This window comes from Apodemus sylvaticus, chromosome 16 (genome assembly GCF_947179515.1).
Source record: "Apodemus sylvaticus chromosome 16, mApoSyl1.1, whole genome shotgun sequence".
Classification (NCBI taxonomy): domain Eukaryota; kingdom Metazoa; phylum Chordata; class Mammalia; order Rodentia; family Muridae; genus Apodemus; species Apodemus sylvaticus.
The window spans coordinates 57,677,504-57,700,890 of record NC_067487.1 but is presented as its reverse complement, the minus strand read 5'-3'; the positions used below and the strand labels follow the sequence as shown (position 1 = coordinate 57,700,890).

Here is a 23,387-nt window from a genome sequence, read left to right as displayed (position 1 = left end):
AACTTAAAAAGTTTTAAAGGTATAATAAATAAAACCACGTGACACTTCAAAGAAGCAAGCCAGAACTAAAGAATGAAGAACAGTCTGCTACATATGCAGTCAATTCTGAGTAGCTAGGGCACACATGAGGCGATGTGAGCACAGGGTACCCATCACTGGATTAAAAGATACAAATTAGCTCACCCAGGAAGGGAGGCAGGCCTGCTCATGGGCCATTTTATCTTATGTGTCTAAACCAATTTATTGTATGGGTGTATGGCCCTAACATAGGGACAGTGCTCAGCATAATGGGCGGGGTTTCCAGGGTCGGGGTAGATTACACAAAGTAGAGAGATGTCTCTTAGTCTCTCCTCATTAGCCCTTAATAAAAGAACTTAGTATTAAGCAGTAATTCTGCAAAAAAAGACCTCTCTGGGCAAATAGATGGATGAGGTAGAGGTTGTGGATTCTAGGCTGGGACCTGCGGAAGGGCAGCCTGGCAGAGGAGTCAGAAGTGCTCTCCTGGGTTAGTTCCCTCCCACAATGCTGGGTGCCTGAGTCGCTGATCCCCTCTCCCCACTAGCTTCTGACCATGCTTTATTCATAGGGATAAGGGGAAAATACAGATGAGGCAGCTGGGGCAGTGGTCCTCAGCCCCTCCTAACGCTGTAGCCCTTTAAAACAGTTCCTCATGCTGTGGTGACCCCACTCATAAAATTATTTCCATTGCTACCTCATAACTGTGATTTTGATACTGTTATCAGTTGCAATGAAAATATTTGGTATGCAGATGTTGATATGTCACCTCCAATGGGGTCGTGCCCCACAGGTTGAGGACCCCTGATCTGGTCACATGGTTGTCTACATCTTCTAGATTCTGGGTTCTATTAATTGTTGTCCCCTCTTAAGCACTTTTGTTTGAGAAGGTTTATCATCCCCTTGCTGCTTCTGTTTTCTGCACAATCACCTAAGCTTCACTCACGCTCCCCACGCCGCTGCATTAAACATCTTAAACTAATTTATATAGGCCGTGGGTCTATTGCCCAGATACTTATGACATCCTTATTTAAGGACTTAAAATTGCACTCTACACAATGCTGTAATAACACACAAGAGAGCTAAAGTGAACAGAGACGGTCCTGAGTGTTAGACCTGTGCTGAGGGAGTGTTCATCCTCTTCAAACTTCCATGGCTGTTGTGCAGACACAAACATGAAGATTCTGAATGGTCAAGAAAACTTGACCCTGGGTGTATAGATATTCCATGTCACTGAGCACCAAGCTGACTCTAAAGTCTAAAGACTGTAGGTCTAAAATCTAAAGAGTATAAGTCAATAGTTTTAAGATGAAATATTCACAGGTAAAATAATCTAAACTGATACAATTTAAAAATACAGTAATTCAAATATTCCACAGAATTAAGTATGTAAATAAAACAATGAGATCCTGGGAAGAGTAGAACCGGATGCAGTAATTATGGAAAATGCTATGAACAACTGAGAATTTACTTTTGTCTATAATAAGCAGAAAGAATTTGTTTTCTTTTTGTTTTGTTTTATTTTGTTTTGTTTCCGAGACAGGGTTTCTCTGTGTAGCCCTGGCTGTCCTGGAACTCACTCTGTAGACCAGGCTGGCCTCGAACTCAGAAATCCGCCTGCCTCTGCCTCCCAAGTGCTGGGGTTACAGCCGTGCGCCACCACCGCCCGGCAAGAATTTGAGTAAAATAAAGAAAGGTGGCCTGGGCATGCTGGCGCACACCTCTGATCCTGTCACTTAGAAGCAGAGGCTGGAAGATCTCTGGGAGTGTTCCAGGACAGCCTGGGCTACATAGAGACCCTGTGTCAAAAAAAAAAAAAAAAAAAAAGAGAGAGAGAGAGAGAGAGAGAGAGAGAGAGAAAGAAAAAGAAAATATAATTGAAGTAATTGTAGGAAAGCAGGGTGCAAGTACATTTGTTGCCCTCAAGAATGAGAGACACAGTCTTGGCCTGCCATAGTCAGACTAGAGAGGTAGAGAGAACAGGTGAAAAGTACAGCATTCCTTCTTATTCTATCCTGAAATAGAAGGGAGGTCTGCTGGGAACAGGGTTGAGAAGCAGGCTGGACAGGATAGGGCCTGAACACTGATGATACCAGGGGTCTTGGCAATCCAGGAGGAAGAATGTTAGACCTACGATCTACGTATGTTCATGGAGATCTCATGGCTTAGTAAGAGGATGCAAGTGATGGAGAAATCGAACTTGGGAACCAGGGTGACACAGAGAATTATTCTATCAGTCACAGAATGATTACAAAGGTAATGATGTATTGGGTCCTTAACTATGAAAAAAAGGATCCAGTATCAACTGATTGATTGATTGATTGATGTTTTGTTTTGTTTTGTTTTTGTAACAGGGTTTCTCTCTGTAGCCCCAGCTGTCCCAGAACTCAAATCTATAGGTCAGACTAGCCTCAAACTCAGAGACCCACCTGCCTCTGCCTCCTGAGTGGTGAGATTAAAGGTATACTCCACCATGCCTGGCTTCACATTTACTTATTTTTACATCCTTAACACTTTTATTATTAAGATTAATGAATCTTAGAGTATAAATAAGCTAATATTTTTCTGAATTCAAAGACATGTCAGCATTACCCATCAGAGTAGGCTACAGAATCAGGCCTGCTTCCAAGCAGAAAGAAATCTGCTCGGATGCATAAGAAACACCGTTCATGTGTGCTTCTAATCTGTTTAACAAATTAGGTGGCCAGTCATAGCAAAAGCTCATTTATGCACCAATGAAGTTCTTCCTGCCTCAATGAAATTTACAGGAGTTTCTAGAATTGCTGGAGAAGAAAATACCTCATCCCAAGAAGAATTTATGTCCTGAGTTTGTCTACCAGGTTCTAACTAGATGACTCCAAAAGCCATCCAGAGTCTTTCTTCAAAGGAACAGAGACAGAGTGGTACTCGCACAGAAGGAGCATGCTGGTAAGTCTCAGATAAGGTGTAGACACACTTCTAATTACATTACAGTTGCCACAGAAGGGACACTGAGATGTTACGACTGGAATGACCTACACTCAAGCACAACATAGAGGTGATCTGATACTCAGATCAAACATGAAGTCTCCACAGCGTCTCTGCCGTCTAAACTGAATTCTACACCAACATCAGAAGAAAATCAGACACAAGGCTCTTATGGGCTCTCTATTATTTCTTTCACCTAAGGTGTGTATTGGGAAGGGGAAAGAAAAAAAGCTAGGGCAAAGAAAGAAAATCCAGCAAAGCCCAAGCTTGCTGGGAGTCTGAAAGAGGAACATCTAGTTACTTTGTTGTTTTGCCTCACACAAGCGACTGAAGAAACACTGTTTCCACATTCTAGCAGTCCACGCTGCCTGGGAAATAGACTTGCAATGGGAATATTTAATGGGAGAAGATGATGCCTAGCAGGTCACAGCTCAACAAGACTGCAGGAAGAGAACCGTGGAAGCCTCCCTAAGACACCTCACCCGTCTCACACAGGCCTGGGCAGCACTCAGTGATGCTGGGTACTCAGTGTTCACCAGCCTCGGAATCCATCACTGGACACTCTCATTAAAACAAGTAAGAGGGAAACATATAATGGAAATCACTAAAACAATTAATTTCCCTGACAGTTAAAAATATGACCCAGAGATGAGGGATATTAGGTCTGAAAGGAGCCAGTTAACAATTGACAAATTAGACCTGTCTAGAAATTCAAATTGCCCCAAGTCCAAGGTCTGCCCGAGTCCATCAGCCAGTTTTCCTCCTGTTTTGAGATGCTGTCTGAGAAGTTTCCAGAATCTAATGGTGAAAGCCTCTGGGGGCTCCTGCTCACAGTCTCACTTCAGAAGCACTGGCTGAAGTAACCATCAGCATCACCGGAAACACTAACAGTCTATGCACAAGACAGAAAGGTACAGCCACTTAAGACAGCAGCTCCGGGAGGCTACCACCCATGAGGTAGCCTTGCTCTGAGGAATTGTAAGTTCTGACTAAAATAGTTTTTTTTTCTTTTTACAAAACCCAAATTTTAAAGACATTACCAGTATGCCTGTTCTGAAGAGCTAGAGGTACTGAGATCTTAAAATAAGTTCCAAACACACATTGTAGGATTCTGCACTGAACACATATTGCATTATTGTAAAATTAGATTTTAGAAAATTAGAATACTGTGCACTTCAGATTTCTGACACTAAGCTTTAAGTTATTTAAAGATCTGGTTAGTTCCACATACTGTTCATTTATTCAATGCATAGACTCTCATTCTCTCTAGCACATAGCACCACCCTGACTATTCACAACTGTTATCATCTCTCTAATCAATGTTTACTGGCTTTCCTAGTGATGGCTCTAACTTAAAGATAATATAATATCTAATATTTATTATATTATGTAATCTGTAACTTTAAAAACTCAAATATACCTACATCTTGATTTTAAAAATGCAACAATCCTGTGTTAAAGCACGCCATATTACAGAAAATTAAATAAATCCCATGGGCGATATGGACTGCTCAGGATTTCCTACACACTGAGTGGCAGCAGCGGGGATAAAGAGATGGAGGTTTGCTCTGGGTTCTGCTACCTCAGGAGTACCTCACCAGCACCCTGAATCTGAATCTCACTACATGGCGGTCCTCTTACAAGTTCTACAGTAACGTCTGTTGTAATGCAAATGCAGACTTTCTATCATGTCCTTTCCTTACATTGGAATTTCTTGAAACAGCTGCTCTGTGTGTGTGATGTCTTTTAAAATATGAATTGCCTGAGCAACAAGTCCAATGAAGGAAATGGGGGCATGTGTCGGGCTGTCACTGAGGAACTTTTGGACACTTCCAGGATGTTATTTCTTATAATATGAAGACTGAGTTTCTCACCCACAATAGAAACTGTTCACTCTCCAGCAGGATACCCTGGGGAAATCAGCTGACCCAAGAGCAGGCTCCCTACAACAGAGATCTCGGCACTCTAATTCCACATTAGCAAGTCAAGTTCCTTTGTTTTGTTAGACATCCTTTTAGAAAGATGCAGCTCTAAACTTTTAAGTTGGGGGGGGGGAATTCCTCTTCTATTTCTAAATTAAAACTCACTGAAAACCAACAACCTGACAAAGCCCCCAAGCCTCCAAACATCTCCGATGTCATTATAAAGAAGAAATTACAGAATGAAAAAAAGATCTACAAAAATTTCTTCTCAAAAATATATTTAAAAACCATGAAGTTGTACTATAGGGGAGAAAGCATCAACACATTGCCATCAGTTAAAAGTAATGGGCACTGCTGGACGTTAAAACAGCGCTGTTTTAACAAAGAGCTTGTCCATATTTAACTGGTGACTCCAAAGGGGGCAGGAAGACACAAACAGCTGTGCATTACCAGAACTTTATGGAGAGGACGAAAACAAAGAAGAGGAAGTCACAGCAGTGACTGCACATTCACAAACAATGACCACAGGACTCTCCAAGGAGGTCATCTGTTTACTTAGGTCTGGGACAATGGATGGCACTGAACCCCAACTTTTTCATTCCCTCTCTTGTCTGCCCACAAACAATCCTCTGGCTTGCCCACAGCACTATGATGTTAAATGGACATAAAGCATGTCACCATAAGTAACCGACAACACCCAAAGCAGCCAAAGGGACAATGACTCAAAGGGTCACCAAATAATCATTTCTAAGCATGCTGTCTAATCTGGACCCAGGGGCAGGCATATTGTCTTAATTTCAAAAATAATGAGCAAGAGCTCAAAAATGGCCAGATTCTTTCCTAAAGGAAAACAAAACAAAACAACACCCCCCCCCCCAAAAAAAAACTTTTTACAGCAAACAGAGCCACTGGTAGGTAAATACTAATTTGAATACATTTAAGCTGTGGCTTCCTTAAACTCAAACACAGCCAGCCTGCCGGGCAGATGTGGGTTTTTTGTTTTTGTTTTTGTTTTTAAGTTTTTATATTTGCGAAGTTTTCACTTGGTGTACATTTGTACACTCGAAGAGAGACAGAGAGTAAATTAGACAAAGTTGAACACAGAAAAGCAAGGTGTGGGGAGGGTGTGGGGGGGAGGCACACATCTTTCCTAAACACAGACAACTCTGATCCAGTTGCCAGTAGAAAACTTTCATTTCACCGACAGGTAGACTGTCTAACAACTGCAGACAACTGCCGGGCAGTCACACAGAGGTGGTGACCCCGGGTGCAAAACTCAGTCCCGTGTTCCCATTACTAGCCAGAGTCGCTACTGCCTCAGACCTCCCTGACATTTGATAAAACGCGGAGCTTCTTATCAGCGGCCGCCACCACCCCAGACTGAACTATTCCTGAACAACCATGCCCAAAGTGTCAAACTAAAAGTCCTGTCTATTGTCTCTGACAAAAGGCCCTCCCCTCACTGAACCCCATCATGTGTCAGACCCGTACAGAGTACCCCAGCAGACCCCGGTGCCAAGTATATATTAAGAACTGAGCACAGGCACACAGCTGTGCCCAGTAAAGGAATGTCACAGGAACTTTGAGCTCCTCAATGGCTAGCCACTGACAGCGCTGCATGTGAAGAATGGAAGGTTCGCCTACCTGGAGCCCTCTCCGTCTCAGAATGCTGGACTCATCCATCTCCCTCTCTGCTTTCTCTGAGCCTGTCGCCACTGTCTGACCATGCTGTTCTACCTCTACTTGGCCACGCTATTTCAGAGCCCCCGCAGCTGCTAAGCACTTACATCACGCTCTAGCTGATTGGAGCCTGAAGTCAGCTGGTCCTGCTTAGTTATTCACTCCACCAACTTCGGAGATCACGGATGCTCTCCCAGTTGGCCCCGGAGAGCCTGCGAGCGAGCGAGCGAGCGCGCAGCAAGTGGGCTCCGACAAGCACCTCCTGTATTTTCCCCCCCAACCCCGGCAGGCAGAGGAGGCTTTCGCTATCAGACTGGAAATCGTGGGATCCCTTGTTTTGTTCTTCCAAATGCTGACTGGTGGTTTTCCGGGCAAGCAGGTAAATGGCTTTCAGCAGCGGACTTTCGGTCAAGCCCCTTCCGAGGTCCAGAGTAAATCAGCGCTGACACACACCTCTGAAAGCAGCCACTGATTTGGGAAGGTGAAAAAAAAAAAGAAGAAGAAAAAAGAAAGAAAAGAAAAAAACAGGGCCAGTTGGTCACCTCCAGCGGCACCACCGCTCCTGGTGCTTGTCTTTTCTACCGGCATCAAAGGAAATAAATTGTAGCAGAACACAGGGGCTGCTGCCTGAAACGTGAAAGGAGAGCTCAGGGCGCGGCTGCTTCTCAGCCATCCTCCAGGGAGCACTTCCCACCCGGAGATCTCCATTCCTTCACACAAACCTCTCTCAGGGGCAGCTCCCAACCCTAAGACACAGAGTAAAGGTTTTAATTTTCCCCACCTAGAACTTAGTTCTGCTGATATCTGACCAACATGTAAAAAGAAGGGAGAAATTCTAAGACCCATCATTAGCTGCGATATTAACCTATTCACATAGCCTTCTAAGCTGTTGGGGGGTGGGGCGGAGGTAGATTCCCATCATGTGCAATTTCACAGTTTGTTTCTGCTTGTTTACTCCCGCTTATCTTCATCTTACTGCAATTCTAAGCAACTACCAGATGAATATTAGGTTTCATTACTGGCATGGCACAGGAGTAACAATATAAGATACGATCAATTTATAATAAATAATTCCTCCTGTGTCTGCTCTAAAGATACTTCAATTGGGGGAACTGTTTGGTCCTCAGGGAGGCAGGCACTCAGTGGTGTGTCTGAGAACCACCTCCACATTTGCTCCACAGTTACATATTTGTCTTCTTGAAAAAAAAAAAAAACACAGGAAAGCAGCCCTAAAATTATTTAAACTATCAGTGATTCTTGGACCCTTACCTAAGAATTACCAGAGATCTAAAGATTTCTAAATGATCGGAGAGAAGAAGAAAGAAATGTCTGGTAGGTCTTTATAGACCCCCCCCCCACCCCTCTTTCGCTTTTCGCTCCCTTCCTGGCTGCCAGCATGCTGGTAGCCATGTTATCAATTGATTAGATTATGCCATTAAAAATAGCTCTGGGATTTATGAATCTAAGCGCTGAGCCAAATTGGTTGCATTTTGCACCGCCAGTCCTTGCATACATCTCTAGACACACAAAAGAAGTCCAGTTGGATGGTCCCTAGCTGAGGCTCAGCAGAGAAGGCTATCAGAATATTCTCCATTTAGATGTGTTCGGTTGATGTCACTTAAGGCAGAAAGCCCCAGAGAGTGCAGTGGGCAAGCGGTTGGTGGGGTGGGGGCCTTGGGAGGATAGCACAAAACTGGTCAATCACACAACTCAAAACACACCAATAAACTTGAGCATAAGCCACCACCGTTTGGAAAAAGATGCCTTCAAAACTGTATATTCCTGTTTAAAACCTAAGGTGTAAAAAATAGTCTGTTCTTTCTTTCTTTCTTTCTTTCTTTCTTTCTCTTCCTCCCTTCCTTCCTTCTTTTCTTTCTTTTCTTTCCTTCCTTCCTTCCTTCTTCCTTCCTTCCTTCCTTCCTCTTTCTTTTCTTTCTTTCTTTTCTTTCTTTCTTTCTTTCTTTCTTTCTTTCTTTCTTTCTTTCTTTCTTTCTTTCTTTCTTTCTTTCTTTCTTTCTTTCTTTCTTTCTTTCTTTCTTTCTTTTTTATAGAAAAGAAAAGCCCAGCCGGGCAGTGGTGGCGCACGCTTTTAATCCCAGCACTCTGGGAGGCAGAGGCAGGCGGATTTCTGAGTTTGAGGCCAGTCTGGTCTACAGAGTGAGTTCCAGGACAGCCAGGGCTACACAGAGAAACCCTGTCTCAAAAAAAAAAAAAAAAAACAAAAAACAAAAAAACAAAAAAAAAACAGAAAGAAAGAAAGAGAGAGAGCGAAAGAAAGAGAGAAAGAAAGAAAGAGAGAGAGAGAGAGAGAGAGAGAGAGAGAGAGAGAGAGAGAGAAAGAGAAAGGAAAGCGCAATTAAAAGCAGCCAAATGGGCTTATCAAGGTGCGGGGGGGGGGGGGGGGGGGAACAGTACCTGTCCTCACTGCTCCCTTCAACCCTTCCTGGGGAATGAAGACCAAGAGGGCTTTCGGATGGAAGGCTACTCACGGCCCCTGTGGTCCTCAAAGAAGCACCAAAACTTCCTGAATCATAGGAGCCTTCAGAGACAACGCCTGGGCAGCTATAGAGCCCACATCTGCATCTTTCAAAGCCCTTGCTGTCTGCCACAGACCGAGAAGGAAGCCTACTGCATTTAGGGGAAGATGCATTCATTTTCCAAACCGAAAAGCTCGACTTTGGAAAACAAAAGTCATTCATGGTTCTTTTCTTTTAAAAATGTATATGTACACACACATACACACACACACACTGTAGCTGTTTTCAGATACACCACAGAGGGCACGGGATCCCATTATAGATCCCATTACAGATGGTTGTGAGCCACCATGTGGTTGCTGGGAATTGAATTCAGGACCTCTGGAAGAGTAGTCAGTGCTCTTAACCACTGAGCCATCTCTCCAGCCCCTATTCATGGTTCTTTTACTAAAACAAAACAAAACAAAACAACACAACAACAACAACAATAAAAAATAATACCACCACCAAAAACCTATTGTATTTACTTGTGCGTACATGGAGGGCAGAGAACTCTGAGGACTTGTCTCCTACCACCTGGGTTATGGGAACTGAACTCAGGTCCACAGGCTTGGAGGCAAGCCATCTTTACCTGCTGAGCCTTCTCCCAAGCCCCCCAAGATATATATATATATATCTTCAGTGGGCTAGTACTTCTGGAAAAAGTAAGGCTCTCGCTAAAAAGAGAAAAACAAAAAACACCTTTGCTCTGAAAATAAAGATCACACTTTCCTTGGAGGCGGGGTGGTCAGAAGCGTCTTTTCTGTGACCGCTGGTGAAAGCTGTCTGGAAGTGCCACCAGAAGCCACTCTGGGGACACACTGTCAGAAAGGTAGCTGATGTGAGTCTCTGATAAGCAGGCACCTTGGAGGTAGGACTGCCTTGATGCACAGGTCTGAAAGGACTATGGCTGAGGACAGAAACTGTGTCTCCTAACAAAGGGATATTTTGAGATAAAAATCTAGGTTAGCATTCCACCCTTAACTAAGTCTAAGATGAAGATTATAACCATCAAATCTAGTATGAAAAAAAATATCGATTACCTGTCAAAATGTATCACTTTGAGAAGTGATACACATACGTTTTAAAGAAACAAAACAAGCCAGAGGCAAAAACATTTGGGACAAATATGAAAGGCTGCTGAAAAATAACATCAGGCAATAATGGCTGAGCGGAGGGAGCAGTAAAGGGAAATTGCTGCATTTACCCTTTGCTATATATTTTCTCATCAAGATAAGCCATGTGTTAAAATGCAATAAAACCCTCAAATGATGACACTATTCACAGGTAATAATTGGGATCCTGACTAATTTCCATTAATAAACTCATTTTTCCCTGTGATTTTATACCTTTGCAGAATATGTTCACAATATTGAGAGTTAGTTCACAAAACACTAACTTCAGTACACATCACCTTTACGTTTGTATTCAAACAAGAAAACGCAGTGGGCTTTGTCATGCATTGTGCCCTAAATTAAGGAGCTCTGTACTATTTGGCTTACAAATATTTACGTAGGTGCCTCGCGAGCCCTTCTACCCTTGGCCATTGTTTAGGGCATGAGACATTCAAAACTGATGCTCACTAGGATAGAAGTCAAAATTACAGTTCAATAATTATTGCAGGTCAGTGTCTTCCGGAAACAAAAACAATTCTAAAGTCCAACCAGGAAAAGGGGCATTTGGCTGCTTTTCACACAGATTTGTAGCCATTGGCACAGTGTTGATGTGTGCCCCAGGAATTCAGGTCTGTCTCTGGTCCGATGTCTGTCTACTACCTACTTGGAACCCTGTCTCTAGTAGATCTGTGTTGGCTACCCTGAGTCAGAGTTTCCCTGGATTGCACCCATCCCCTGGCAGTTGAGTGCTCATATGTTGTTGCTTTCTTTTGTTTTGTTTAAATATTTATTTAATGTATATGAGTATGCTGTTGCTATCTTCAGACACACCAGAAGAGGGCATCCGATCCCATTACAGATGGTTGTGAGTCACCATGTGGTTACTGGGAATTGAACTCAGGACCTCTGGAAGAGCCATCAGTGTTTTTTTGTTTAGTTTAGTTTTGTTTTTCCGAGACAGGGTTTCTCTGTGTAGCCCTGGCTGTCCTGGAACTCACTCTGTAGACCAGGCTGGCCTCGAACTCAGAAATACACCTGTCTCTGCCTCCCAGAGTGCTGGGATTAAAGGCGTGCGCCACCACTGCCCAGCGCAGTTGATGTTCTTAACCTCTGTGCCATCTCCGGAGCCCTGCATGCTTGTTTTTTTAAAAAGCAAAGGTACTGGGGATTTTCAGATCTATCCTCTGCACCCCACTCCACTGGCTCCATCTTCCCCTTCCAGCAAACTCAGCCTTTTCTTCTGAACATCTGTCCACTGAGAGGCCCAGTGTAAGGGAGGGAGAGGGTCTCATCTCTCCCCCAGAGAAGGCTTATTCTCCCTTGACTTTCTACCTGACCCAGGAGCAGCAATGACAGAGGAACTCCAGTTTGCTGCTCTGCCCCCCTCAAACCCCTGGAGCTCACAGAATGCTTTGTAAGCGTTCTGGAATTCATCACAGCTCAGAGGGATGTTCCTAAATGTGTAAGAAGGATGTTCATGCAGTAAGTGTGGCGATGACAGCTACTTCTCAAGGAGAGCTACAGATAATGACAGAAGATCCCCATCATCGTATCCTGTTAGATACCTGAGAGAGAGAGAAGGCTTCAGTGTCTTACTTAGTCATTCCCCAGGGAAGTCAATATTGCCAAATGGATACATTCCCCCATTAAACCACTAATTGTGTTTTCCATTCATAAAATTATTACTGGTAACCAATGAAAGTGTTTGCTACCTTTTTAATTAAAAAGTTATGGGTCACGTGGGGCACAAAGGAGACGAACACTCCTGAGAAGGCATACAAAGATCTACTGTGGTAACAATCATGCCCCTGTGTCTCTATGATGAGGCAGGGACCCAGAATGGCAGGAGAAGCAGAGTCATGAGCTTGGCTCAAGAGCTTTGTTCAAATGCCTATTTCTGTGCTTGTATTTCGAGTCCTTCTTAATGTTTATACTTTATTTCCACTCCTTTCACTTATAAATAATAGTGACTGACTTTTTTTTTCAGTCATATGCTATGTGCTGATCAGTCACCTCACCAGCAGCAACAGTCCCACAAACCAGGTAAGCCCCCTTCCCACCCCCATAGACGAGGAGACTGGCATCCTGAGGGATTATGTATTTCCTAAGACATGCAGCCAAGGACATGCAGAATCGAGCCACCAACTCAGACCAGGCTGGAGTCTATATCCCTACCTCCTTCCTTTCCTCTCCTCTAGTGGCTAAACCAAGGAGGAAAGAGAGACAGATGTGAAAGGCACTAGGTCCCTTACCCCTTAAGGGGCAATATTATCATAGGAGATCAGCAATCAGAATATACCAGCCAGGGCACGGTGATGGCTATATGCCTTGGGCTTCTGAAAGAAAAGTAGCATTGGAGGAGGAGCGAAAGCCTTGAGCAGGACTGGCAGAGGGAGAGGGGGAGGGAGAGGAGGAGGGGGAAAGGGAGAGGAAGGGGGAAGGGAGGGGGAGTGGGAGAGGGAGACGGGCTAGACAGAGCAGCTATGGGCCTCCTCTCAGTCTGAGCAACCCTTGGGTCTTTGCCTTCTCAATTACACACTTCCAAATACAACCAGCACTTAGTTACACTCACACTACCTACGCAAAGCCAAGGGCATTCTCTCAGCTGCTGTGCCAGGCACGGCATATGTCTCTGGGGCGGGACAGTGCTGGCAGCTCTTTATTTCCTAGTCCAATACCTTTTCTGGAACTTACCACCAAGGGAATGCTCCTTAAATCCCCCTCTCCTTTTTGAGCACATGACTCAGAGCAAGGCTGTTCTACTCTGCGCAGAGCAGGGAAGGAGAGGGGGAAATCCCAGTTGTGACGTCACTCTTCATTTCCCCAGAAGCCACCCTGGTAGCCAGCCAGCCAGACCTATCCAGGCTCTGCCACAAACAAGGGTACAGCTGTGGCAAGTCCCTCTTCCGTGGAGTCTGCTCTTTTTTTTAGGTGTCAAGGTATCATGAGCTTGGGGAAGTGGAAGGGGAAACGCGGAAACCAGCACCAGTGTGCTCAGGGGCAGGTCAGCATGGCCCTATGTGGGAAGTCGTGGCCTTCCTCAGTGGTACACAAGCAGGAGTTCACAGTGCTCTTCCTCCTTCCACTCAGAGCCTCTCAGAACCTCTGTCTCCTGAGGCCCTTGGGCCACACTTCTGGCTTCCAGACTCTTCTGTCCAGCCATTCACTCAGGGTTGGGGAGAGGGCCGAGGCCTCACTCTCATCTATGGGAAAGTGGAGCTGGGCAACAGTGGGGAGCTGGAGTGTGCATGCCCCAGGCACACTGTTGTTACCTTTGTGAGGAGAGCAGATGATGTTCTTGACAGAGCTGGACACTCCCCCTCATTTCTGCCCAACCCACGCACTGAGTTACTATGTAATACATCTCAATGTTACCACTGTCGATCCCTGGAAATATTTACCGCTTATTAAAAGAACACACAAAATAACAAGGTCTTAATAACTGCCCATGTCGTCAATGGTCAGAAGTAAATAGAGCCCTCGAAACGGGTCCACTCTGTCTTAACGTTCTAGCAGATGCCACGCAGGGTCAAGCACTAGCCACGGATGAACTTCTCTTGTGTTTTAAAGTAGTCATTTGAAATGGTGCAATTCTAATCTCTAAGGAGGAGAGCATAGGTTTGTTTATACACATAAACACAGGCCCTCACCAAGCACAGCATATCCATCAGGAAGAAGACTCCAACAAAGGGCAAGACGCCTTCCAGCTCTCTCGAGACAGGCATAATCCACCTCCGTCACACAGCGTCTGAGGACCTAACAAAACTCCCAGAGAAGCATTTTCAAAACTACAGTTGATTTGGTTCAAGCCCAGGAAATATGTTGCAGCCCACGCACCTCACTGGCCTAGCTCCCTGCCTATCTGCCTGCAATCGGAAGGCCGACTCCTCAACGCACGCAGCCTGGGATACCTACTATGAAACACGCATGATTTCGCTTAAGGCCGTTTCACGAGAAAGCTACATTGTCTTGACATCTGCGTCACCATTTTTTATCTAATTATTCCTGGCATATTAGCCATCAAATCACTACTGACAACATGATAGGAATCACGGGATGGAAAAAAAATTACATCCTGGGAGGAAATAATAAAAGATAAATCACATACATAATTTTCTTTTGAACATTTTAACAATGACACCCTCATATACATATGAAATATAGCAGACTATCCCCATAAATGCCCTGACATCAATCACAGTGGGAAAAATATCCCCTACTTTGCGAACACACGAAACCAACAAAATGTAGCATTTCTAATAAAACCGAGTAATACAACTTCATTTTTTTCATACGACATTTATGAAGATCTGACAATTGGAAAGAGCACCAATATATTTTTTCAATTATGTCCCTGCGTCTCTAAATGGTGCATAGCTGACAACAGGACGATGAACTGGTACTTATGAAAACTCTGTGTTCCACATTCATGGATCATGGGGATGGGTGTGTGAAGTGACATGGATAGTATTACTGTGACATGCCTACCAACCACACACACAAGCTTCAGACAGTCCTATGTCGACGCGATGGTGATACGAACGGTGCCTGAATCGAACAAGTATCTTATCAAGCTTAGAAAACAGGAGGTCCTAAAATGAATAGGAATAAGATAAGCCACGAGGGGGCTAGGCAGATGGCTCAGAGGTTAAGAGCACTGACTGTTCTTCCAGAGGTCCTGAGTTCAAATCCCAGCACCCACATGATGGCTCACAACCGTCTGTAATTGGATCTAATGCTCTCTTCTGGTGTGTCTGAAGACATCTACAGTGTACTCATGTAAATAAAATAAATAATATATATATTTAATATATAAATATTTATATTAATTATATTAACATATAAATATATATATTTTAAAAGATAGGCCATGCAATAAAATACAAAGGCTGCTTTGTTTTTAAATCTTCTGAATGGTATTCCTATCATAGTAGATTTGTAGGTCCATAGACTATAAAAAGCACTGTCAGGCTATATACATTCAGCTTACTATGTGCCTGTCTGCCTGTTTGTCTGTCTGTCTGTCTGTCTGTGTATGAATAGAAACATAAACAAGAGGCATCAGAGTCTCTCTATCTGGAGTTCTAGGCAATTCGAGCACCAGGTATGCTTAAGAGTAACTGAACTGGGGTCATCTGGAAGAGCAAACACTTAACCACTGAACTATTCTCTCAAGCCCCACATCTATTTTTTTTTTTAAATCCTATGGTGACAAAAGAGGCTGATAAAGATAAGTTAAACGAACTGTTACCTAGCTGAACTTCTTGGAAATATCAAGCACAAAGTATAAAAAGCATCTAAAGAAATAAAAAAGGTTTTTCTTTTGGTTTTGGTTTTTTAATTAAAACCATGATTTTAGCCTTGCAATTTAAAAGCCAAGTGGGTGAGATGGTTCAGTGGGTAAAGGTGTCTGACACACATGTCTGGTGACCTGAGTTGAATCTCTGGCACCCACCACAAAGGTGGAAAGAGAGAACAGATTTCACAAAGTTGTTCTCTGACATCTGTATGTGTAGCACACTGTTACACACATACATCATTCACACACAAACACGTGCATGCACACTCATATGAATGCATGCACATACACACATGCACACACATGCACACACATGTGAGCCCACACATGTGAGCCCACATACACAATGCCCCCCCCCGAGCGCGCGCATGCACACACACACACACACACACACACACACACACACACACTTAATCTAGGGCTCCCCCCCCCAACCGTAAGATCACAAAGGTTTAGAAGCTCCCATGAATCTTCTTCCTCATTCACCATATCTCACATTTTCTGTGACTTTCTTTCAACCTGCAGTTACCCATCATCCAGTTCAGATGCTAGTAAAAACAGGGCTACTATCCGCCAACTAGCTCATGGCTGAAAGACAAGGAAGTCCTTCCTGGTACTCTCCAGCATCGCACAGCGAGCACTTCTCCTCTGCATTAGCCCTGTCTTCCAGCATCATCTAAATGGACTCTTTGAAGAAATACAAAATGGGCTCTGGACTCCACCTCATCAATCCTCATCGGCTTCCTGTGAGCTGCTGGGAAGGGAAGAAGCCCGTTCAATTTAACCAATGTGGAAAGTGAGACAGAGAGGCTCAAAGAAGCCACCAAGGTCACGACAATAGAAAACAGGTGAAGTTAACAAGAAATTCCGGCTTCTTCTAGCCAGGACCAGGGCCCAGGCAGTGAACTGACTCCAAGATTTGTCCCTCTCCACTTTTCCTGTCCTCTCACTAGGACGACAAAGGCCACTCAAGGGCAGAAAGTGCCCTGTAAAACTCCCAAGCAGTCATACAAACAAATGGAAAACCAAATATATGCAGAGCCACACACACTGGTGCAGGGAGAGGAAGAAGGCAGCCTCGGGTGAAGATCAGAAGGATGTGCACATAAGACGGCTCACGTTACCACCCAAGGACGCGATATGTAAATCTGACTAGCTATGGAGAGATACAAAAAACGCGGTGTTTCTATCGTAAGTGAGCAGAACACAGCAAAGTCAGCTCTGGGTCTCACTCTCAGGATCTTCCTACCCTATAAACACACAGCCTATAAACACCACAGAAATATTCCAGGGGTGTTCTGTGCATTTCACCCTCTGCTCTGTCTGACACCCTGATCAGGGGTCTCGCTCTTTTTCAATCAAGGAAAATAAACACTTTTCTAGATTTTTAAAATAATGTTGTATAAGTTGTGATGTTATAGGTGACGATTGTAAATGTGCACACTATATAGGAATGCGAGGAAGCCACATCTAATTTTAAGGAGCAATGATTTATGCCCCTGATTTTTAATACACTAAAACATACATGTACTTTTACACATACAGGATCTAGAAATTCATATGAAAAGTCCCTTTAACAACCATTCTTAAAATTAAACTAAAGGGTGGCTTCTTTAGCCAAAGCCAATTCACAACACTCTTCTGAAACAACAACAATAAGTAGTTCTTTAAAAAAATTTAATCACTGGGATTGGCAATTTAATTTCTCACACTTGTTTTCTCTCTAGTGTATACATGAATTCAGAAGTGACAGCACACAGTCCGTCCTTAAGGACCAAGGGATCTCCCTCTCTAGTTTTACTCACTGATACAAAGTCACCATGTTCTATTCGAGATCCCCGGCTCGTTCATTTATATTCATTAATCTTAATGATATCATTAATGCACAATGTGTTTCACAGAAACTAATCGTATTTTGCCAGAATCAAACATTAACAATTATGCCTCCCATTATCACCTAATAAAATAAAATAAAATGTAAAACGTCCCAGGCACACCAGTGAATATTTTGATACGGTAACTGATCTGCATTTTTAATGCTACAATAAATTGGCCAGATTATCATCAATTAGATAAATTAATATTCTCTGGGCAAAGCATTGGGGCATGAGTGCTGGAGACCACAGACTCTCCACTGATCCCTTTCTTGATCTTTATTGAATCCAGGCTTAGCCCTCCTCGGACCCCTTATCTAAAGCTGGCTTTTGTGACTCAGGCTAATACCCCCCAGCTCAGCACCATATTCCTCTTTAATTTTATGTACTTATCGTTGCTTTAAGGAAAGGCAGGAGATTAGGGAATCTGTGCTCTTCAAGTAAAGGAGAGGCAGCTACGAAGTCGATGAAGATTCCTAAGTCAGAAGTGAATGAATCGATTTGTTGAAATCATAGTATTAGTATTTTTTTATCCCCTCAATTCAGAAACCAATCACTAGGCATCTACTAAGCATTAGATATCAGGATGGATTTTGAGAATAGGGAGGGGGAAAGATTCAGTCTCCGGTTCTAAGACACTGAATAAATAAGTAGAAGAGAGGAAGTGAGGAGAGACAGGTCAGCACTGCAGGGCGCACTGCTTCTGAAATCGGGAGTGAGGATGTTGGGTGAGCAGGCTGAGAACAAGGAAGGGCTGGGCATGAGAGGTAAACCAGTCAGCAGCAGAGATTCTGAGCCACAGGAGCACCTTTTATAAATCCACAAGGCTAAGGCCACACCCAGGCCAACTGAATCACCATCCTCCCTGGGAAGGCCCAAGCATTAGCGGTTTCTGAAACTCCCAGGAGAGTGTAGAGTAAATATAGGTCATAGGAAAAGGAAGGAGAGATTCTCAGTGAGGCAGAAAGGATGTGGGGAGGTTCTGGAAGTGTGCCACGCCAGCAGAACAGTGGTCCAGAAGGAGGGTGGTGATAAAATGTAACAAGCATGCGGGCACAGATCTCTAACTCCAGGTCACCCTGAGCTTAGATACACTTACAAGGTCCACAGAACTAAAGCTTACATTATCCAGCTGGCCGGATTTGCAGAGAACTTTCTTCTACTGTTTATACTCCTGCAGATTGAGTTTCAGTGCCTTTAAGACCCTCTCACTAATGTCTGCCAATCGCCTTCTTCAGAAAAGGGGCGGGGCTGAGAGAAGCAGCAGGGGGGGAGGGGCATGGAGCCTTGGGGCCTTAGGAAAATGTGGCTCTCATCTCCTGAAGATTAGCACTGCCAAAGGAAGGCAAGACTTTCTCTGCACGCTTCTTCTTCTCAGACCCAAGGTCACTGGAGTGGGGCCACCCTGCCCTCTCTGACCTTCCTACCCACACTACACAGCTCGATTATTGAAAGTAAACAGGATCCCTCATCTTTCCTTTCTCTGGGTCTCTCCAATGCCACCAAACTCTGGTGACAATTTCATACCTCTCCTGACAACCTTGAAATCCTGTCAGAGCTCTCCTCTGAGACGGCAGGTAAGGCTATCTGTGAGTAGCCTGTTAATGGTCTTCTTTAACTGTCCTCTGCAGAATACAGGACACAACTGGATGTGGATATCTTGGCTGTTTTACCAGAGCATAGTATTAACAGATTAAATCAGATTCTATGGTAGATTCTTCACCCTGAATCATCAAGAATAATGCAGGTTTCTTTCCAGGGAAAACATAACGGAATATAAAAATTGATTAGAAATTGAGACTAAGGGGAAAATCCTTATTTGGTCTGAAGCACAAGTTTTAAAATGCATGCCACTGATATTACTATTTCATTTCCAGGAGGGATACTTGCAGGAAGGAATGTATCTACTTCTTCTGCTTGCTTCTAATGAAACACCTTTGACCATTCTTTATATAAAAACCACAACTAATACACTCTTGGCGTGGAGTTACTTAGCTGTGGTGTTTGATTATACATGCAGTGAGTTATTGACAGTGCATCCAGTAACATAAAGTCTCCTCCTTCAAAAGGAACTTATGCTTAATATGCTCCATCAATCCCTTTTAAGTTAGCGGCATGGATTTCTCCAGCTCAAATATATACAACCTTCTGGTGATAATTCAAACATGGAAACCCAGGGTACAAAAGCATCGTCCATACATTATTCCCTAAAGCTCAAAATACTATCAAGATGAACAATTTTTCTCCTTTGCAGCAGTGATCTGAAGCCAACTACTGTGGAGAAAATCTCCAGGTGACGTCAGAAAGCGTTTTAATCTCAGATTATCCATTGGCTTTCACACGAATGGTTCCCTGTGCTCTGACTGTTTTTCCTCTGATGGCTTGTGAGTCAGAGTGCCTCCATGAGTCACCTTGCCAACAGAGTGCACCTTTCTTTCATATGCATTATAGATGCATCCTCTAAAAGGGAAATCAACAGTTTGGCTTGTATCCCCTGCAAAGGCCATTTGCCGATGTGCCACCTTGTGGACGAAAGTAACAACTGCATCGGTTGCCTTCACTGTGGCTCTTTTTCCCTAACCACTTTTTAAAAAATGCTTGGCTAAGTGAGTTAACAGAGATGAAGAGAGGTGAAAACATATTCCAGGTCCTTAAAGACCCACAAGAGGGCACATCATGTTGAGACCAGGACAGAAGTGACTGTCTCTTCATACTCATGACACCCAGATCTCACAGCATTAAGACAGTCATCACCTCTAAGCTGTTTCCCAAGGGCTAGACTGTCAGTGACGTACAAGACTATCAGGAACAGGTTCTGCGGCTGCATAATTTGTCTGTAGATCTGATAACATTTCACAACTCTAAAAATCTACTGGAGATCCCCTGGTCTGAGAGATCTTGTCAGGAGAGACAGACAGAATGGTGAGGAGTGGGGGCCAGCATTATGGGCTGCCACTGTAAAACAACACCTGTTTATACATCTTAACCCACAGGCCTGGAAACAGAATCAGAGATCTGCTTATAGTGGAAACAGACCAGGAAGGCAGATTACTAGCCTCCAACACTGTCTAATGTCCCCCATGTCCTTCCAACAGACCATGTTCTGGCAGAAGCAATGCAGGAGTGTGGAGTTCAGTGCCTATTATGTGTCTATTGCATGCATGTGTGCCTGACAGTCCCTCTAAACACTACATACCATGGACTTGGCTGTGTTTCATGCTATTAGAAAGCAATGTTCAGACTCCGAACTACCTGTTTTTTTCTCAGTGGATGAAACATCTACACACACACACACACACACACACACACACACGTACATGCTAAACACTGAATCCAGGGCTTGGTAAAGGCAAAGAAGGAGTTGTACCATAGAGACACCCTACCCAAATTAATAGGCTCTGATCTCCTATATCTTTTACTTCAATATATTAGAAGCTAAAATAGAAAGAGCATTGCAAGGTTCAGCAGCAGGAACAGAGAGGAAAGTCCCTTCTTCACCTGCCTTTTCTTTAGGGTGCCAAAATAGCGCAAAAAGTTCAAGGAGGAGGCTGGGGGATGGCTCTGTCTATGAAGTGCTCACTGCGCAAGTCTGAGAACTTGAGTTCGGATCCCCAGACACAGAACTCACTTCTGCCCTCTCAGGAGCTTGCTGGCCAGCTAAGCCCAGGTCCAGTGAGACTCAGTCCCAAAGATGAAGGCAAGCAGTGAGTAAGAGAGACACAGATGTCAACTTCTGACCTCTGTAAATGTATGCAGGAATGAGCTACAGGAAGAGACAGACAGAGGCAAGTAGAGATGGGGGTGGGGCAGGAAGGGAAGACACAGAGCAGGTGGGCAAGTGAGCAAATGAGATCTGTACCCCAGTTCTTCCACGCACCCCACCCCTCCGTGCCCTTGGGAAGGTATTCTAACTAATTGCTTCCTTTGATTTCTCTTAGCTTCCCTAAGGGAAGAGAAAACACACTTGCCTGTGTTTACTTCCAACAGTTTAGTTCCTATGTTTTTTTTTTTTTTCCAAACCTACAGAGTGTAAGAATAGAATTTCCCCCCAGATATCCACCAATTGTGTACATTTTTTTTTCGGTAACACTGTAGGTAGTTGAGAAAATGCATACATTCTAAACAGAAATGGCTTTTCAACTTTATAATACATCTTGAGATAAAAAGTCCCCCCTCATCCCACACGGTGTTAAAAGGTCAATAAACGCATACTGAGAAAGAGACCTTAGAACAGTCTTTTAGGAATTGTACTTCCATTAAAAAAGAGGAAAAACCCTCTTTATGTCAAAAATAAACAAACAAATAAAATCTCCAGGAAATGCATTTTTATGTCTATCCCAGCTGACAGCATGTTACTGTTCCAGAGCCTGGAGTCAGGTACTTCCAGCCCTTCATCCAGAGATGCATCAGCTTAGCCCCTTACCATGCCTCTGCATCAGCACCAAGTCTGTACTGATAATACACTTCTTCACCATGATAGAAAGTGGAGAATGGGAAGGCAGGACCTGGAGGGAGGACCAGAACGCAGTCAACCATTGTCAATAAATTCCACAGCAGACAGCCTCCTGTGCTCCACCCAAGGGCAACATAGAAAAGCTGCCCTCCGCAGCTAACTTTCTATCCCAAGGTCTCAGGAGCCCCCTCCTACCCACCTTCTTAGGTCACACTTGGCTCCTCTCTATATTCGCTAAGTAACTTAGGCTGTCTTCTGACAGCAAAAGAAACAAAAGTCGTCTCAGAGCAAAGATCTGACCAGACCAAACCAAAGTAACTAAACCAAACCTCTTACCCACGGTGCAAGGCTCTGCACAATAATTAACTCTGGCAGGTTCCACTGAGAATATACTTTTGAGTTCTGCATTTCACAGATCAACTCTTAAGATTTTGGCTGTTTGTGACAGAGTCACAACGGAGCCCAGGTCTGGCCTCCAGCCTGCCGTGTAGCTGATGATGGCCTTGAGCTCCCAACCTTCCTGCTTCTATCATCCAAGTGTGAGGATTACAGGCACGTGCCACCACACCCACTTACGGTTCAAGGCTATGCTAGGAATGGGGTTTCTTCTGTTTCGTCCTGTTCAAGAAACAGAAAGGCTTTTATAAAAAGCTAGGCCCAGTGGCTGTCTCTGCAACCCTAACTACACAAAGATACGTGAGGAGAAAGACGACAATTTTAGTCTGGCAGCTTACTGAGACCCTGTCTCAGATATAAATAAATAAATAAATAAATAAATAAATAAATAAATAAATAAATAAATAAAGGGTTGGGGAGCTAGCTCAGAGGTAGAGACTTATCTAAGCAGCACGGAAGTCTTAGGTTCAACTCCAAAATGGCAGGAAATACACATTCCCGATCTCTTTACCAAAAACAGATTCTCAATTCTCAGTAACATTTCCTCCAGCAACTGTGCCCCTGGCCAGTGTACTCAGCTCAGGACCCGCTGGCTCTGCTGTAAGGACACCTAGCCAGTGTTCTCATACAAAAGACCACATATTTTCCGATTGCCTGTATCAATACTTAAAAAAAAAATCTACTTGATTATTATTATGTGGATACCATGTGTGTGTCCCTGCAAAGGACAACCTGTAGTCAGTTCTCTCCCTCTGTCATGTGAGTTCCTGAGATGGTCCTCGGGCCAGGCAGCGGGCACTTATCCGCTGTGCCACCTTATGCTGTGCCCGCTACCCTTCTGCCAGTCTTTTACAATACAGGATGCTGCTGTACTTTTCCTGGCCCATGCCAGGCCCTGGGCAGTGGATAAAAGGCAAGTTTACTACTAGCTTCGCTTATAAATCAGGGTAGCCATGAACTCCTCTGTCCAACATGTTGAGATGCTTTGATAAATTATAGCCGAGACACAAACTGCAGTATTGATTCCTAAAGCTATCAGGTCCTCTGTCAGTCGCTGCCACATCGGTAGCTATCTTCTTAATATCTTTTCTCCTTTCTGAGAAAAGTGCCCAAAAGTCTGGCAGGTACCATTTCTTAAAGAACACGGACT

At 43.9% G+C, this 23,387-nt stretch overlaps 1 protein-coding gene across 3 annotated transcripts in view; it reads right to left on the bottom strand.

The window, feature by feature from the left end:
- The window catches only part of Mast4 (microtubule associated serine/threonine kinase family member 4), a 606,534-nt gene that overhangs the window by 362,008 nt on the left and 221,139 nt on the right, over positions 1 to 23,387 (bottom strand). Inside the window, exon 1 of one of the 3 annotated variants that reach the window (XM_052160082.1) lies at positions 6,549 to 6,635. The exons of the other annotated variants lie outside the window; for them this stretch is intronic. Within the exon in view, the coding sequence (XP_052016042.1) occupies positions 6,549 to 6,587 (39 nt within the window). The 5' untranslated portion in view covers positions 6,588 to 6,635. Of the gene's footprint in view, positions 1 to 6,548; positions 6,636 to 23,387 lie in introns of those variants that run through there. 3 annotated transcript variants of the gene reach the window in all.